Source organism: Mustela nivalis (assembly GCF_964662115.1).
Source record: "Mustela nivalis genome assembly, chromosome: 12".
Lineage (NCBI taxonomy): Eukaryota > Metazoa > Chordata > Mammalia > Carnivora > Mustelidae > Mustela > Mustela nivalis.
In genome coordinates, this window is record NC_139031.1 from 30,738,313 (window position 1) to 30,757,095 (window position 18,783).

At 35.9% G+C, this 18,783-nt stretch overlaps 2 protein-coding genes across 3 annotated transcripts in view; one reads left to right on the top strand and one right to left on the bottom strand.

The window, feature by feature from the left end:
- ANKRD7 (ankyrin repeat domain 7) overlaps positions 1 to 18,217 on the top strand; it is a 34,229-nt gene extending 16,012 nt beyond the window's left edge. For both annotated transcript variants that reach the window (XM_082693816.1, XM_082693819.1), the window contains 2 exons: positions 4,376 to 4,411; positions 18,112 to 18,217. In XM_082693816.1, coding sequence (XP_082549942.1) covers positions 4,376 to 4,411; positions 18,112 to 18,116 — 41 coding nt within the window. In that variant the 3' untranslated portion in view covers positions 18,117 to 18,217. The remainder of the gene's footprint in view (positions 1 to 4,375; positions 4,412 to 18,111) is intronic.
- Positions 11,331 to 18,547, bottom strand: LSM8 (LSM8 homolog, U6 small nuclear RNA associated). Its single transcript, XM_082693820.1, has 4 exons — positions 18,353 to 18,547; positions 17,121 to 17,161; positions 14,562 to 14,689; positions 11,331 to 12,073 (listed from the first exon to the last, which is right to left on the bottom strand). The coding sequence occupies exons 1-4, from the start codon at positions 18,489 to 18,491 to the stop codon at positions 11,983 to 11,985; spliced, it is 399 nt and encodes a 132-aa protein (XP_082549946.1). The 5' UTR covers positions 18,492 to 18,547; the 3' UTR covers positions 11,331 to 11,982.
- Positions 18,548 to 18,783: the final 236 nt, after the last annotated feature.

The window sequence follows — 18,783 nt, forward strand, 5'->3', positions numbered from 1 at the left end:
GCAGGTAGGTATAAACTATATGCTTTACTAAGTATTTAAGAAAAACCTTGGAGGGCACCTGGGTGGCTCAGTGGGTTAAGCCGCTGCCTTCGGCTCAGGTCATGATCTCAGGGTCCTGGGATCGAGTCCCACATTGGGCTCTCTGCTCAGCAGGGAGCCTGCTTCCTCCTCTCTCTCTCTCTGCCTGCCTCTCTGCCTACTTGTGATCTCTCTCTGTCAAATAAATAAAATCTTTAAAAAAAAAAAAAAAGAAAAGAAAAACCTTGGAGTGGGAAGGTGCTCCATGTTCTTGAACAAAAAGACTCATTTATCTAAAATATGTAAACTTTTATTATTTTAGCAGTTTCCTATAAACCAAATCAAAAGATCAAGATTTTAAAAATTAGAATTAATTGTGATGCTATTCTGGTATACTTTTATGATGATATTAAGAAAAGGTTTGAAAAAAGACATTTATAAATTTCCACTAATTATTGTCTTACTGACAGCAGAATAGATGGACAAATGACTGGGCTAGAACAGAAATTTTAGAAACACATCCAAAAATCAATGAGAAGCAGTATTTGATCATTATGAAAATTCAAATTATTAGGAAAAAGCTGAATTATTCTTAAGTGCTGGCTCAGATCTCTAGTAGTGAGCCATAGCCGGGCTAGAGCACAGCTCTGTTAGCACACACTGAAGTGCTCAAGTATTGTTTCCAAAGCATTCCCTCATTTCAGTCAGAACTTTATGTGGAGCCCAGGTCATCATCCAGACCTTCATGCTCGATTCCCTTTTGAGACCTTTGCTGCTCTTGCTAAGAAATCAGGGCTGCAGCAAGGGGGACACTTAGGGTGGAAATTCGAGAATTAGTAATAGGGGGCAGCTAAAGCAATTAGATTCAAATAGTATTCCAAAAAGGTTATCAGTCTCTCTCTCTCTCCATTTTTTTTTTTTTTTTTTGCTCCTAGATGGTCTCTCGAGACCTAAGTCCTTTGTAGCTGCCAGTGTCAGACTATGAAAATTCCTGTCATCCTCCTCTAGAGCAGTGAGGGACTACTTACCTTAGATTCCCACTACTCAAGTCCTAAGTTTGATATAGTAATGAAAACCACCTCCCATGTGACTTCTGTCTGTGCCTCAGTTTTATGAGAGGCTGTCATAATATTCAAGGTTCAATAGGATCCTCTCAATCTAAAGGACTAAGTCTCTTGGGGAAGTTTCCTTCAAACCCATCCATGTATCACAATCTAAGTATAAAAAGTAGTTTCCATCCTCCAAGACAACTGGGGATCAACATGGAGATTGAGCATTATTCGTGAAGATCTGCTGGTTTGGAAAGTGAGTGGATAAAATGGGGATAGTTTACCACATCAGTCTTGACTTGATCTGTTAGCTATCTTCCATTAGCATGATTGGCCGCTGTTAACAGAGACCCTAAAGTTTCTTATATGCAACCACAACTTTGTTATCTGATGATTTATAAGATATGTAACTTTAGTTACAAGTGACATAGTAGTTGATTGCAAGTTGTAGAATTACAAACCGCAAGCAATAAACCACCTAATAAGTAATATAAGGATTTAAAACATTTTGTGAAAACTGCAGAATTTGGGGACATTAGCACCTATATAAAACCCCAGACAGTCGGTTTTATTAAGTATCCAGAATAGGACAGTAATAAAGTTAGTGAGCACATTCTTTTGTTGCTTCACTGTCTCACAAAATATTTCTATATGTTATGTCATTAAGTCCCCACAAAACCATTTGGGACTTAGGAAGGTCAGACAAGAGACACATCTTACAGGTGCTGAAGAGAAAGTACTTGACCGACAAAAAATAGCCATGTGTCTAAACTGGGAGAACTAATCTTTAGGACTTCAGGATCTTATCATGTGACCTCTGGTTAATTTAATGAGTTGTACTGCTCTCAATTCAGAACCACTCAGTGCTAATTTTTCACTTAAATGCTAGTATGAAGTTAGTGTTGCTCAGAAGTTTGAAGTGTATAGAAGTTACATATAATTTTATACAATTTTATATAATTGGGTTAGCTTCTGTCTGTTGTATTATCAGAAATATGAGTATTGTGTAATGTGCTTGGTACATCAAGTATTAAAATAGTAATGTTATTTATTACATTTTCTCCTTTATAATAATCACCATCTGATTTCCCAGAAAAAAATAATAATGGAGATCTAAATATTCTTTATTTCAAATATAGTTAAATTTATATCAGTTAAATCTTCTGATAGTGAATTTTCTCTTATTGATTCTGCCAAAGACACAGAAAGTAGGATAATGGAAGTTTTCATAATAAAAGAGCTATTTAAAAATCAATATGTAAATTTTGTTGTTTTTCTTAAAATTCCACAATTTATGATTATTTAAGATGTTCATTGGGAGATTCTGAAATAATGTCTGAAGAGTAATTTATTTAGTTTCAGAAGTTGACTAAGTTACTAAATCCATAGTGTGCCTCTGTATAAATTAGAAAACAATTAAGTATTATTTGCTTTTATGTAATTATAAATTACATAAGTGGGTTTATTTTTATAACAAATTGTTTCTTGTCATAAATGATAGAAATTTATTTATAATAAAAAGCACCTGTCTATTTAAAATGGGATTGTAAGCAAACACAAAGCAATATGAACTTCAGGAAAAAAATGTCAAGTTATATTTTTAATTTACTTTTGCAGATCAGTATAGAAGTTAGAAAAGCAATTCCTTATTGAGAATCACAAGTTCTTTTATATGTTGATACATTATCAATCTCTCTATTAACCTTTCTCTTTTGTTAAGTTGAAAAGAATGAGTTCCCATTAGAACAAAATATTTTTCTTCCAATTGTTGGCTAATTGTCAAGGTTTACTGTCTTAATCCTTTCGGGCTATAACAGATTACTATAGATTAGGTGGCTTAAATAAGAAACGTTTATTTCCCATAATTCTGGAGGCTGTAAATCTGAGATTAGGGTGCTAGCATGGTCTGGTTCATGGGGCCTTCTTGATTTACTTTCTGTGTCCTTGGATGGCTGAAAGAACTGGTTAGCTAGCAATCTTTGGCCTTTTATGGGGCAGTAATCCCATTCATGAGGTTTTCTGTGACTTGATTACCTCCTAAAGGCCCTACCTCCAAATACCATTACATTGGAATTATGGTCTCAACATATCAATTTGGGGGGATATAAATATCTAGTGCATAACATTTTCTAATTTTGTTAGAACTAGACATTTTATTACCATCAGCCAGATTTGTCTTTGTAGAATAAATATATAAACATCCCATCTCTGGACTTAACTTGAAGTTTTAATAGAAGTGCAAAAACAGGGGCACCTGGTGGCTCAGTCATTAGACATCTGCCTTCAGGTTAAGTCATGATCCTGCGGTCCTGGCATTGAGCCTTGCATGTGGCTCCCTCCTCAGAGGGAAGCCTGGTCTCCCTCTCCCACTCCCCCTGCTTGTGTTCCCTCTCTTGCTGTCTCTGTCAAATAAATAAATAAATAAATAAATAAATAAATAAATAAAATGTTGTTTTTTTTTTTTTAAGTGCAAAAATATGTCACAAAAACAAAACTGCTGCAATGAGATTGAGACCTGAACGGAGATGAAGTCAGACACTTAAATGGACTGAGCCATCCACGTACCCCTAAATGGTTGATCTCAAATTCACTGAGTAGAACCTCCAAGTAGTTCAGAGCAGTCAAGTTCTTAGCGTGGGACCTTTTCATTTATTTTTTCAGGAAAGAATAGCCATGTTTGCGGAATTCTATCCACAGGGTAAATAAAATTACTAGGACTACATGAGTTTACTGCTGTCTCTCTGAGAATAGAAAGTAAATACACTTGTCTCTTCTGTACTCCTCTCCCCTGGACACTGGAAATCTTTTGCAAGGATCATTACCTGGTTTCTAATATGGCAAAGTATAGTGCCTCTAGACCTTATGATGGGTTCTTCATGCTAAACTGAACAGTTGTTAACTATATTCCCTCCTTGAACTAAGAATTAGCTAAGTATGCTATCTCTTTACTGCCCCTAATGGATGAGGTCTAGAAAAATCGTGCTATTTAAATTTGCTGTTCTCCAGTTGTAATACCAGTTCTGTTCATGATGCCATTTCTGTTGACTTTATTGGGTTAGGACTATGATAACTATAATTAACTTGTATCAAATTTTTATAAATCACATTCTCCCTTGCATATAATGATTTGTGATGGTGGGGAAAATTTTAATGTATCAGTTGCCCACCAAGAGTGTAATTAATACTCTGGAATATTCTCCAGTTGTGTTCCAAAGGGATAGTTTGTGGCAAAGCATTGAAGAGTATTGTACTCATAATATTATTAAATATTTTCCTATGGCTGATTCAAAATCATTTTTACTTTTTAGTTATGGATGAGAGTTCTGAAGAAGACCCATTAGCAGGTAGGATTTTTACAGATTCATTACCTCTTAAATAAGGGAATGAAGAGAAATGGAACTAAGATTTATTCAGTGTTTTACTGTGGACTAGATAAGACAGTATGTGCTTAACATGTGTTCTCTGTATAAAAATCATAATAGCTCTGCAAAGTTACCATGCTGTCAATTTCTTCTTTTTATTAATTATAAAATTGTGATTTAGAGAACTTGATTAAATTGGCATAAGATCCCACAGTCACTACATGCTAAACCATAATTTAACTCCAAGTTGGCCGGGCTTTCAGACCACCACCACCCCCCGCCCCCTCCAAGGTAGCTTTGTATCCACAGTATCAAGAGACAGGATCCAGTCAAGATCCTGGATCCTCGATCTTCAAGAAGTCAGATTTAACTGTGTTTGCTTTTTCTGAGGGAAAAAAACCAAAAACTAAATCAAACAAACACAGGCAAAGGCCTAGAGTTTGTCTAATATGTTTGATAGTTAAAATAGTAATTAGTACCTTGTTTTCACCATCAAGGGTTTGAGGGCAAATCTGTTAGTGGCGGTCTCAAGACTGTAAATTATTTGATTGCCTTCTCTTTTCTCAGATTAAGACCAGCAAAGGAAAAAGATACTTAGGGTGCAATCCCAGAAATGCCAGGTCTAAGTTTCCAATAGTCCTCTCCCAGGAGAGCTACACAGATAGCACCTAACTTTCCCAGGTATAATATTTGATGACACATGCCAACTCTTGCTAACCAGAGAAGCTCACTGCAGAGATAAATCAGTCTATTACTCAAGGAATTATTACACATCTTGCTTGTTCTTGCCTTTGTGTCTACCAATGTGGAAAGGTTTCTCAACCATTTATGCAAATCCTTACTATCCATAAAGACCCAGCACAAATCTGTCAGTTTCCTTGAATTCTCCTCCAGCTCCCCCACATCTCTGCACAAAGAAGCATTTGCAAACTGTGCCATCCGTTGGGCACATTTATATATTGCCTTCAAATATCGTTTTACCACTGGTCATGTCATCTCTCAGCGAAGGTTTTCATATAGTAAATTCTCAGGAAATGAACTGTTATTGATAAATTGTTTACATTTATTATTCATTCTCTAATGCAGAATTTTATTTGCCCTAAACGATCCTTCTAGTCTTTACAGGATACTTCAGTTTTAATACACAAAATAAAATATGCAAGTTCTTATTCATTCTCAATTTTAGACTTTTAGCATATTCCCATTTCCCATTTATCTTTTCACACTAAAGAGATCTAATCTTTAGATGACTTCTAACCACCGACTTTGTTTTTCTCTGTACTTTCTCTACCTCTGGCATTTAAAAAAAGTAGTGCTCAAAACTTCACATCACCTTTTGCACAAGGGAAAGATACTCATTTCCAATAAACGTACAGGTCTGTACAGAATTTTACTAGTATTATTCCATCAAAAAGCTTTCCCAAGGAATGCTCTTACTCTTGAGTACTCTTCCTAGGTAAAAATAGATAACTTACAGTCCTTCAAGTCCTTCATTCAATATTGGGATATAGGTTAGCTATTATCAACATTGAAACATTACTTTGCTCCAGGCAGTGTTCTAAGTGTTTATTATCTTAATCTTCATAACAACTCAAGGAGGGTTGTTCCACTTTTATTGGGGCATCCAAGACATGGGAGATTAATTTGCTAAAACTACAAGCTAAGTGTGATTCCCTTCACTGCCAGGCTACACTGGCCTCACTTGACTCTTAATTTTAAAATTCCTCAAAACTGTAACTTCTGCTTATCTTTAGGATCTCTGGTCCTTTTCTACATAACTATAGTAAAGTTTACTCAAGTCAGGCTGAAAGATCTGAACACTTTTTAAAATAAAATTTCAACTTTTAAGATAAAATCTAAAAAAATATAGCTATCATTTTGACTTCTTGAAAATCATTTTTAAAATGTCATATAAACCATATTGCACTGCTTTCTGGCAACTTACCAGTTTATGAATTTATTCTTTATAGAGTGCAATTATAATTGTGATTTTCTTGATATAAGTCAAATTAAGTGAAACATAAGATATATTGCGCATATTTTCAGACATCATTTTCCTGCTTGCCAACCCCAAAACACACACACACACACACACACACACAATTTTTCATACATGACCTAAGTGATGTATCCCCCAGAGATGTGTTCCACCTCTATCTCCAAGCTCCTGAATTCTTTTCCTTTTAACATATTTCAAATATAATAATTCAGTACCATTTGCATTACTTGGTATTTGTAAGGCCAGTATATAGGGAAAAGAAAACAAACCAAAGGTTTACAGTATAATTGAAAAGTACCCTAGTGAGGAGAAAGGCTTTATCATATAGTTGAATAAATACTGGGGTAGAAATAATAGCATGGGATTTGGATCCTAGTTTTAACAATACTTGACCTGTGCCACTTCTGGCAAATAATACATCTATGAGATAAAATGATGTTTAAAAAAGAAACATACAAAAAAGATGAAAATAAAAGGTTATAACAAAAAATCAATACAGAAAGTGGATGTTTAAAAAATATAACGTTACACCTAAGATCTGAACAGTGTCTTGCAGAATAGTTCTCAACTCCTCCATTCACCAAATAATGTCAGTGGGCAGCAAATGGTATTCTGTTAACTAATGAGAAAAAAACTACTGGTAAAAGTCCTCACTTGCCTTTATCCTTAGTGTTACACAACCTACATAGACTCTCTACTCTTAAAACAGAAAAAAAGGTTGGGAAAATGATTAATGCAAATTAGAACCACTTTAAAAACATAGTTTCTAATCCTTTAAATGAATCCAAGCCCTATATGGTACATCCTAGAATACTTAAGGAATTTGACAAACTCACTCATAACCTTGGATAGTAAACCTTTTAGTCGAGATGATTTGGTTGAGGTGCTGAGGACGGATACAAGCTACAAAGGACAAAAACTTGTTAGTATCATTCCCTGGTAGATGCACAGTTGCAAGCATGATACCTAGTATACCTCAATGGCTTTACAAATGTCACAGACAATATTCCAAAATACACTTTTTTTTGTTTGTAGAAACATAGAAAAGGAAGCAGTGATCACTAGGAGGCAGCATTGATTCACTAAGACCAGCTATGCCCATGTCACAGGTTCCTTCCTAAAAGAGGAATAAACATCACAGCAAAGCATTTGACCAAATTTCACGTCATCTCTGTAAAGAAGATGGAGAAAAAGGACTAAATATCTTGTAATTAAACAAATCTGTAGCTAGTTGAATGGGAACACTATGCTGTTTAATGGATCATTATCAACCTGGGTGGAGAGAGCTCTGCCTCATCAACATTGTTTTTTTCAGTCTTCCATGAAAAGACATTTTTTTACCAAATTTGCCAATGACTTAAAAACAGAATACCAGGCACTTGGGTGGCTCAGTCGGCTAAGCATCTGCCTTCGGCTCAGGTCATGATCCTAGGGTCCTGGGATCAAGCCCTGCTTTGGGCTCCCTGCTCAGCAGAGAGCATGCTTCACCTTCTCCCTCTGCCCACGACTCTGCCTACTTGTGCTCTCTCTGTCAAATAAATAAATAAAATCTTTTAAAAAAGAAAAAAGAAAAAACAAAGCCATAGTAACAGCCCAAGTTAGGGGAAAAAAAAAAAAAAAAGCTCCAAATTAGTAAAAAAAAAAAAAAAAAAAGGAAAAAATACTAAAGTGAGCAAAAGTAAGTTTATAAAATGTGATATGGAACTATGTAAGTCCAGAATGGAGTGATCCTGTTTTATATGAGTTTTCATTTTTGAACCCCGCAAGAGCGTATGATTGCCATAAGACAAATGTAATCATACTGTATATCTGTTAAATAATGTAAACTTCTTACACATACCTTCCATTTAATCTTAAATCCTCAAAATTGAAATACTCCAGTCTCTTAGGAAGAGATATGGTAGCCAGAGGCACTGTGAAAATCCAAAGTGGCAAGACCCGCATCTGCAACTTTTCCACTTTGGCCTTTGAATACCTAGAATAAACGGTTTACTGTTAAACCTCATAAATCATACCAAATTTTTTAAATGGAGCTTAATCTCATTTGTTACAATTCCAACAATACATATTGTTATCCATGTCTTCAAAGGTAAGGATTCTGAAGCATAACTAGGACTCATCCAAGCATATGACAGGTCTTTTAATGATTCTACTACTTTTCTTACTTAGCTGTTTATTGAGTATTCCTTTTTGCCCCATTCCAGATCTACTGAACCACATCAGTGAGAGTAGGGCCCAGGAATATTTAAAGCAGCTCAGGTAATTATGAAAATGGCCCACAACAAAAGCTCTGTGAACTCCCTTAGATCATCTAAATATTTCTTTCCATCCAGGTTTGGTTTTGTTTTTAAGATTTTATTTATTCATTTGACAGAGACAGCGAAAGAGGGAACACAAGCAGGGGGAGTAGGAGAGGGAGACGTGGGCTTCCTGCTGAGCAGAGAGCCAGAGTCGAGGCTCAATGCCAGGACCCCAGGATCGTGACCTGAGCCGAAGGCAGACAGACGCCTAATGACTGAGCCACCCAAGCGCCCCTCAGGTTTCTAATAGATATTTGACAGCAGGAATTTGACAATATGCTTTCCACTGATAAGTAGTTTATAAAAATACAAAGACCTGGTCACACTAGAGCCCTTGTAAGGCTCTTAACCCTGCTGAGCCTCAATTTCCCATTATGTAAAATGATCACTGTTGTAAGCATTGAGCATCATGCCTGTTGCAAGATACGTGCTCAGTAAATGCTACCTACTAAATATTGAAGGTGAAGGCTCGTAATATACTATATTGACAGTGAAGGATCACTTTATAATTCTGTCTACCACCCAAGTAGGTTCACCTGCCCTTGTGAAGGCACGGTTTACCTTCTCATTGACATGGTGAATCCTTTGTTACATTGTCTGAAAAACATGTTGACACAGATAGCTTGTATTTATATTGAATACTACTTAAAAGTTTTTATCATATCTCGGGATAGGTTAAAAATTCTGAATGTTTTATAAAGGCATTAAGCAGGATGTTTAAGTAAAGGATATATTAATAAAGTTTATCTTTATCTCGTATTCTGGCATCAAGATTTGTAATATTTATGCCAAAACTGTCAACATATAAGCCTATTTGACTTAGCAAAGTGCTTTAGCCTAAAAGCAATGCTTTAAACATTACTTTAGGTAGTGTGTTTTCAGTTAAAAAGAAACAAATTAAGTCCTTTCTGCAGTTAATTGCCCTTTACAAAAAAGTTTAGTGAGAATATCTTTCTAGGAAAGATTTCTTTCTTTGATTCATTATTAAGCTGGGCTTAGATAGTGCCTGATCACAGAGCACAGAGGTAATTATAGGTTAAAATTGATTTGAGGCTCTTTATAAATAAGAAAAGTGATTACAGAATAAAACCCTCATTAAAGAACATAAAAAACTTGACACTGCATATTAATCAAGTCTCCACTCAGAGCGTGGTTCTTTTACAATGCTCATGCAAAACGAAATCCAACTTGAATTGGTTACAAGCACAGAAAGCCTCCCTGTGCATCCAGGAATAAATAACTGCATAGACCATTTGGTGAGTTTTCATTCATTTTCCCTACCATTACCAACATCTAGTTCATATCTGGGGAGTGATTTTTTTGACACCAGTCAGGTAACTGCATCATTGTAAGATTTCAGAAGGCCTTCTTCTGGGGGGGGAACTATGGTTTGTCTATTGGTTGTGTGATTTGTTATGCCAAGTATGTTGGCAAAATATCTGATTTGGACTTCATCAGCACTGTCCTAATACATTTCTCTTAGCAAATGAATGATCTGTATTGCTTATTTGATTTTTGAAAATAGTTTACCCATTTAAAATACTACTATTTACTTATATAGAACATTTGGTTTATAGCCCTTCATTAAATTGCCTATCTGCTTTACTCACTGCATTATTTTCATTTTATTATTGATTATAAAACCTTTTACTACAAAAGCCAAATAATTATGACAGCCAGTACTAACTAAACTTTGTCTAACCCTGAGGCAGACCTCAACAATAGAACATCAAACAAGTTATGCTGGGTGACGGTGCCTGGTGGCCAGTGAAGAAAACCATCTCAGCAGTTCTCTTCTTACAAGTCTTATTTCTATAAAGATATTTTCCTTTGTGAACCAAGAAACTACCATATCTAATTAGTAGAGTTTTAAGTATTAAAAAAGTATGAACAAAATCTACCTCTAAACTCTGAAAGGATCTATTCCAGAAGCCCTTTTCAGATTTTATACAAATTAGCCCTTATCTTTTCTTATGAGGTTGTAGTATTTTTAAGCCAAGGGTCAGCAAACTATGGCCTACAGGCCAAATCCTGCCTGCCACCTATTATTGTAAATGAAGTTTATTTGGAACACAGCCATAACTATTCATTTATGTATTATCTATGGCTGTTTGCATACTACAAGAGAGTTGAGTAGCTATGACAGAGACCATATGGCCCTCAAAGCTTAAAATATTTGCTATCTGCATTTTTACAAAAAAGCTTGCCAACCCCTATTACCAAACATTTTCACTTTAAAAAAACTCTTTAAATTTTGCTTGAATTATAAGAATATAAGTATTATTCTAGTTTCTATTCACCACAAAGTTACATACTTTGGCCCTCAGTGGTTGATGACAATTTCTTTGGAATACTCTGGATCTCAACACTATTTGTACCATTGTTTCTATGGCTTCTTTAAAAAGTGAACATAGTTCTACAAGGGGTTTTAGAAAAAAGCCTACTTGTAGATGAGGGACATTATCGACTTAATTGACTCACTGAAATAATCAACCAGTTCTACTGACTGTTGCTCTGAGATACCATGTTTACTTCTCTTGAAAACAGGTTTATGGAACCAAGGAGTCAGGGGAAGTTGTTGACAATAAGAGCAAGCACTGCCTCAATATAAATGTCAAGTTTATTTACTCACATTTATAAACAACAACAAAAAACTCCTTTAATGCTAGAAATTCCCCAATTTTTAAGATTAAAAGCCAAGATGGCTTTCAAGACTATGGAATCCATTTTTTTCAGATAATATGCAACTTTGTTAGCTTTTTTCCTTTTATGAACCAAACACATTTTTACCTACACTTCTAAGGTGCTGGAGAGCAACCAATCACCAGAGCAGTGTGATAAATGGGGATGATTCAGGTTACAAGACTTACCTTTCTGTGACTTTCTTAAAAATAGGGAAACACATGTATCCTGCACTACTGATGGTATTTTTATGCTTGATTTACATAGGATACAAATTTCTCTTGTTAACTAGTTTTCTGTATTAAAATATGAAATATCTGTTCTCAAAGTGAACATTAGATTTTAGTACTATTTAAGAGGAAAAATAAAACCAAGCTACTATACATGATTTAGGAAAAAAAAATGTTTTTCAAGGAAATGTAGAAATATTTTAATTTACATATCACATTACAGTTACTCAATATGGTGTCAAAAGTCCACAATTACACATTCATAAAAATTCCATACATCATCCTCAGAATAATCAGCTTTTATACAAAGATTTACAGTTGTCCAATGTATGTAATTCTTCCTCAGTGTGCTACAGAGTTTAGAGGTTCTGCTCGAATATTCCCCAAGTCAAGTGCAGAATCTGTCTCTTCATCAATTTCTCCAATGACTGCACTGTAGTTATTTAAGGAAAGAAAAAAAATCAGTTAAAACAATCTCATTTCTAAATAAAACTGAAAGGACACAGTAAAAACTACTTAAGGTAAAAGGCAAATATAGTGTCCACGAAGTAGTGAATTGTACATTTAAGTCACAAGGTACTTCAAGAAATAATCTGAAGGCAACATTATTACAGAAGCCACTATTAAAGGACAAAATGCATACAGTGTGATTGGATCATGAGTCTTTAAAGGAAAAAGACACATATCAGATAGGTATGGTATAAACCCCCACAAATTCCAATCCTATGACTTCAACTCAACAATTCAATCCAGGGACTGTGCTGCAGATGATCACAAAATCACTACTAAATTAGCAAATAAAAGTGTCTATTTGTCTACTGGAGTAACTTCAATGAACTAAATCCACATACACTCACACACAAACACAACATCCGTTAGTTTCCTTTTCAGGATTTTGCAGTTCATTCAATTTAAATCCAAGACCAAAAAGTACAGTTCTTCACATATAAAGATAACAGTAGCAATGGGTACTCAGATATCATAGCAAATGATTTTTTGATGTGATTGGCTAATGTTAAAGCCAGCAAATCTTTCCTGGATTTAATTCTACCATAACATCTATAACATTAATTTCATTAATACCATTAATACCAAGCCATGGCTCTCCAGCTGGATACCTAAACTGTTATAGCCTCACCATGGAACATGTATGTTTATTATTCCATAATAAACTGGTTGTTTAAATTAGTTTGGCATTAATAAGAGTAAATTCTATAGGCGAATACTTGTAACACAGAATTTTCCCAAGTGTGCTTTAAGCTATAGAAAGCCTACAGCTCTCTAATAAATGAGAAGTACCCAACTCTGTGAAAATATATTATGTTTTCTCAACATAAAACAAATCAAAGATCTCAATTCCACCTTAAAAAATGTAGTATCATTTAAAATCTTTAGGGAGGACAGAAGAGAACTGGTACATGTTTTTTAAAAAGGGCTCTCCAAAGGAAAAGGGGGAGGCAGCTCTGCACTGTTTACTTATATCCATAGTGCAAATACTCCCGCTGTGGTCAGTTTCAAGCCAACAAGATATCAATCAACCAGCTTGCAAAATTCCTGAAAATGTAAAAATCTGCTTCCCTGAACCACTCCAGCATACCACTGAATCTATAACAAGGTTTAAACTTTTTTAATTGAAGTCCAAAAAGTTTGCTTTTTAATTTTTTTAAATCAAAGTAGGAGAAAGTTTCTTAAAATCAATTATTAGGGAAAACCCCAATATAAGTAATCACTATTATTCTGGTCAGTGGGACTGGTCCCCACTAAATGCTTTGCCTTTCTCTCGTTTTTTTGTTTCCTTTTTTTTTTTTTACAGCTCACTTTATAACTTCATACCTAAAATTCACCTCTTTAGAATATCTTATATACCCCCAAATTTTTTATTAAAGATCAAATAATTTATCTATCTAAAGGTGACTTTCTTAAGATAATTTAAATGAATATTCTTTCACTTTCTATGTCCTATTTGTCTTCCGAAGCAATGTTAGATGTGCGACAGATCTCCCAGCTACATTTTAATTCTATACCTAGAAAATGATTCAACAATATTCTAGCCTCTCTAACTATACTAGCCACATGGGACTATTAAAAGTAATTAAATTAAATTCCTTAATCACACCATTTCTCAAGCACTCAATAGCCACAGATGGCTAGTACCCTACCAGTAGACAATGCAGATACATACTTCCATCATGACCACAAGTTCTATTGGACAGTATTACTCTATACTCTTCCAGACTTTTCTTAAATTACTACCACAAAAATAGGTCTTCTCAAACTGCCATATCGGTATGTCACAAGTTCACTGATTTTTACAGCATGAACACGGGGCATCTTCAGTGTTCCAATTATACTAAAAACTTAGTAAATAATGGGTAAGTACTTACTGTAAATTCAATGCTCTTAAAACATGCATTATTTAAAATTGTTCACACAAAAGATTCTGAAGGCATCTTCAAACCCTAGCTTTAGACTCTAGAAATGTATTTTATATTGCTCTAAAATTAGGGGTATTTGGGGGCGCCTGGGTGGCTCAGTGAGTTAAGCCTCTGCTTTTGGCTCCGGTCATGATCTCAGGGTTCTGGGATCGAGCACTGCATCAGGCTCTGCTCACTGGGGAGCCCGCTTTTCCCATTCTCTCTGCCTACTTGTGATCTCTGTCAAATAAATAAAAATAAAATCTTTTAAAAAAAATAAAAAATAAAATTAGGGGTATATAAAAATAAAATTAGGGGTCCAATTTTTAAAAAGCCTCTCTAGTGAAGTATTCGGTGTAAGGGAGGGCCCTTTCTGGACCCGATCTAGGCCCCTTAACTATCAGAAACATGGACCAATCTTAGATAAAAATCTCTTTCCCAGATAGCAAGCAGTCTACATCTGTAGTGTATTTAACCTGCCTTTAAAAATGGACATATTTTACTTACACATTGTCACCTCTTACGATGTATAACCCCAGCACCACTTGTTCTACTCCCTGTGAAGAGCTGAACACTCGTTCATGGCTTTCATCCAAAATCAAATTAATGGTCTGGTCAAACCCTTTCAGTGTTCCCTGTAAAGAAAACATTCAAGAGAAAAAAAGACAAATATTGTGGTTTACCTGAATATGTAAATTCAATGACACAAAAATTTTAGTTGCCAGGTATACCAACAGAGTACTTATTTTTTATTTTTAATTAATTATCTTAGAGTACTTCTTACTTCTTTATAACCAACCATATCCAGGGAAACAAAACTTACCTCTTGGTTTTCTGAGATGGGGGAAAAAAATCACCGTAGTCTGACTAGTGTGTAAGAGTTGTTCAGTTATGAAGGACACCTATGTACCAGTGTAAGGAGGTAGCGTAAAAGCCCACACAGTCCAGGAGATAACACTGGACAAAGACTAAAACAAATGAAACTTAAGGGGTACTATATAAACATATAAAAAGGGAAAGAACATATATAGCCACAGGAACATAAAGAGTCACTTCACGCTACACCCTAGTTCTAGGCCCTGTGCTAACCACACTGCACACATTATCTCAAATAATTTTTATTCTTTGAGGTACATACTATTTACTCCCACTTCATAGAAGAGAATTGAGGCACAGAGAGGTTAAGTAATCTCTCAAGGTTTCATGAGTAGAACGTAGTAGAGCTTGGAGTTGAACCACAAAAGGCTAGCTTCAGGCCCAGACCACTGAACTACTATTATACTGTTAGGAATAAAAAGTATAATTTACCATTCTTCAGAGATTCAAATCAGTCCCATAAACATAAACCAACTTCAACTGGTAGTAACAGCTAACACTTAATGAGTACTTACTATCTGCCAGTGTTCTATGGGCCTTGCATTTATTTACTTAATCTTCCCAAAATCCAGTAAGGTAGATACAAATATCATGGCAATTATTAGAACCAGAACTTGAAGGAAATACTCGGGAGAAAATTTTATGGAAGAATCTAGGTTTTGAATAAAAGAAGATATGGGTCTAGCACAACATAGTAGCTCAGGTGCTATTTAAGTTTCTGAAGAAATATCAACGTATTAGTTTTGGTTAATTCTCTGAAGCTCATTATTAAACTGTTTCATGTTTTGAAAATCAAAATATGTAAAATCAGAGTACAATAATGACAAAATGATAACCTAAAATTTGGAAGAGAAACAAAATACAGGGTATTCACTAATTAGAGTTGTTAACATACCCAGACATAGCCTCTTGACATGATTTTATACGTAACTATTCTATCAACTGAGCCATGTGTCAATAAAATACTGAAATACTGAACTTCAGTACTCAAAATGCTCTTTTAAAATAATTTTCTTTCCTATGTAAAGTTAAATTCTCAAAGTTTTTTATCAATCCTGTTAAAAATAGGAAAATTTTAAGTTTGAGATTTTCACAAAATACAAAACGATCTGCAAATATATGTTAATAGTAATAGAGGTCTTTAAGTGTTAAGATGGGATAAAAATATTTCAAACTGTCCTTATTTGACAAAATACACTAAGGTGCCTAAAAAGTGACTCTGGGAAAGTGATTCACTTTTTTCTGAGCCTGGTTCCCAACCTCGAATTCAAGGATAATTCTTCAGAGTTACTGAAGATTAAATGATATAATACATGTAAAGTTCCTGGTACATGATACACATTTAAATAAATGGTTAAGTCTAACACTCTGATAATAGCCATTATGGACCCACTGAGAAAAATGACAAAAATTAAATAGCGCAAAAGAAACAAAAACAACTGCAGATGGAAAAACAAGAGATTAAAATATATGAATTACACACAGAAAATAAAGTTTAACAGCTTTAAAATTGTTTTTGAAAGCAAGCAATGTATGAGTTATAAGTGAAGAAATAAGTAAGTAGCCAAAAATCATGAAATAAATTCCTCAGGTCAGGAACAGATCAAGGAGAGAATCCAAGAATTTTCTAGAATTAAAAGGGGGGCGGTCTGTGATACAAGGACAAATGAGATGAAATAAAAGAGTCAATCATCACAATTTGTCCTACAGAAAACAGAGGTCCTAAGCCTATAGATACTGAATATATATTAACACCATACAAGCCCTAAATGTTCATTATTCTACATATGTAGTATCTATCATGAAGTTTCTAAGATGCATACACAAAATTTCAAAAAAACTATAATTCACGTAGTGAATGCCAGAGCACTGAATGGGGAAGGAAATAAAAAACTGAAGAGGAAGATAAATATAAAATACAAGCAAATGTCTGAAGACTAGACTAGAAGCTCGCTGAGGACAGAATCTATTATCCATCCCGGCTCCTAGAAGCTTTCTATGTAAATTACACCAACATCTATCAGTGAAGAAAATATGGATCAGCAGCTATTTATCAAAAAGAGAGCTGAACCATAACAAAACTGCAATGCAGGTGTACTGTGAGGCCTAGGCATTAGAGATCAGAAGTTTTACATAAAAATTTACAACCAATAAGCTTACAAGGAGAGAATGAATATGCTTATTACTTACCACAATCATTCTTCCATCAGAAGTTATAACTGCAACAGTTCCTGATAACTGAATTAAGGAAAGCATTCTCAGGGAATGAAAATGAAAACCTGGGATCTCCTGAGGAAATGGTTTTGAATTACTAGGAAAAAGGTGACAGAATTAAGATATAACTACTTAACACAGCACTACATTAACAACGTATCTTTAAGTTTTTAACTTCCTCAAAATTTGTAGTAACTACACAATTAAAACAGGGAAAAACAGAAAAAGAAAATCCCTTTATGTGATCTGTTGTTTTCCAGTCTCAAAACAGCGGAGATGTCTGGTACGTTCACTGGAGAAATACTTCCCATAGGGCTTGGAGCAAGACATTTACCACTTTCCCAGACCTGATCCTTTATCTCTAAAAGGAAAACTGAAATTCGTGCCCAATTCATCAATACTGAATGCTTTCAAGTGTGCTGAGACACTTTCTTCCAGGACCTGGCCTCTGGAATTCAAAAAAGAAGCTATAGTCCATGTCAAAGGTGCCAATATGCTTGCACAATTAAGCATCTAGTATTTCACTTTTGTTCCAAATTCATACATGGGAGCAATGTAGTGTTTCTGTCCTGAGATTTTAAAATGGTTAATACTTCTATAGGGTACATTAAGACTCCACACGGGGTTTTACAAGCGGTTTGCTCTTCATGAGTATCAACTACAACAGCAAGCATTAATTTCATTCTATCAACAAAGAAGTTGAGACTTCACGTGGTAAAGGGGCAGAAGTTCAATTTGTGCACCATCTTTAAAGTTTTTGATCTCTTCCAACAATAAGCCAAGCCTATGAATAAAACAAATTCTTGGATTGCAAGACCCTCCTCGCCGCTAGGACGACTGCTGATCTTATTCCCAAACGTGAACGTATAGGCCCTAGGGTAGTACAGAGAAATAGAGAGCTGATTTCTATAGGGAAAGGGAAAAGTTCGTAATAATCACATTGTTCTGTTTTGTTGTTTTGTTTTAGGTTAAAATTAAATGGCGCCTTGGGCCCCCAGGAGCGGCGGGCTCCAGCCCCGGGAGCGGGACTGGCGGGTCCCATACTCTTAAGCCCCTCATCCGCACCCAGCCCAGGCCCCGCAGTGGCCGGGCATCCCAACCGCCCGCCGACCCCGGCTCCCGGTCTCTCCAGCACCAGCCCTCTCCAGTGCGGACGCGGGCTTCGCCATGGCCTCGGCTGTAGCCCGCGGCAGCCGGCCGGAGGATACGGTTGATGTAGTTCTCCAAGGCGGACGTCATGATGCTCTGCCCGGCAGCTCTGAACAACACAGGAACACTAGCGCCAACTGCAGCTAGAAAGGCCCGCCAGGAACCGGCAGCGGCTCCCGCCCACTGGCGGCAGCACATATCGCGAGAGTTACAGCGTCGCAGCGAGCCAGTGAGAGATGGAGAGAAACCGGCCAACCACACTTGAGAGGCCAAGCGCTGGCGAGTGAATGCGCGTGCGTAGTGTGTTTCCGCTGTTTTTCCGGTCTGCGATCTCAGCCGCCCCGAGTGACAAAAGCGAGCAGGAGGCGGAAGGAAGGAGGAGGGTTCCTGAAGGTGGGAGAGCGAGTTTTCTAGTGGAGTGAAAGTGTGGTAGAAGTTACTGGCGGAAAATGTTGAGAGAAGACAGGGAAGGCGGGAGAAAACGAAACAA

What these genes read in the sequence shown, in the direction of transcription:
- LSM8 (XM_082693820.1), bottom strand. Translation starts at nt 18,491, where the DNA reads ATGTGCTGCCGCCAGTGGGCGGGAGCCGCTGCCGGTTCCTGGCGGGCC. An exon ending in CTTGGAGAACTACATCAACC is followed by an intron (nt 17,162 to 18,352) that starts GTATCCTCCGGC and finishes TTCAGTTATCAG; the next exon opens with GAACTGTTGCAGTTATAACT. An exon ending in ATCGTAAGAGGTGACAATGT is followed by an intron (nt 12,074 to 14,561) that starts GTAAGTAAAATA and finishes AAATAACTACAG; the next exon opens with TGCAGTCATTGGAGAAATTG.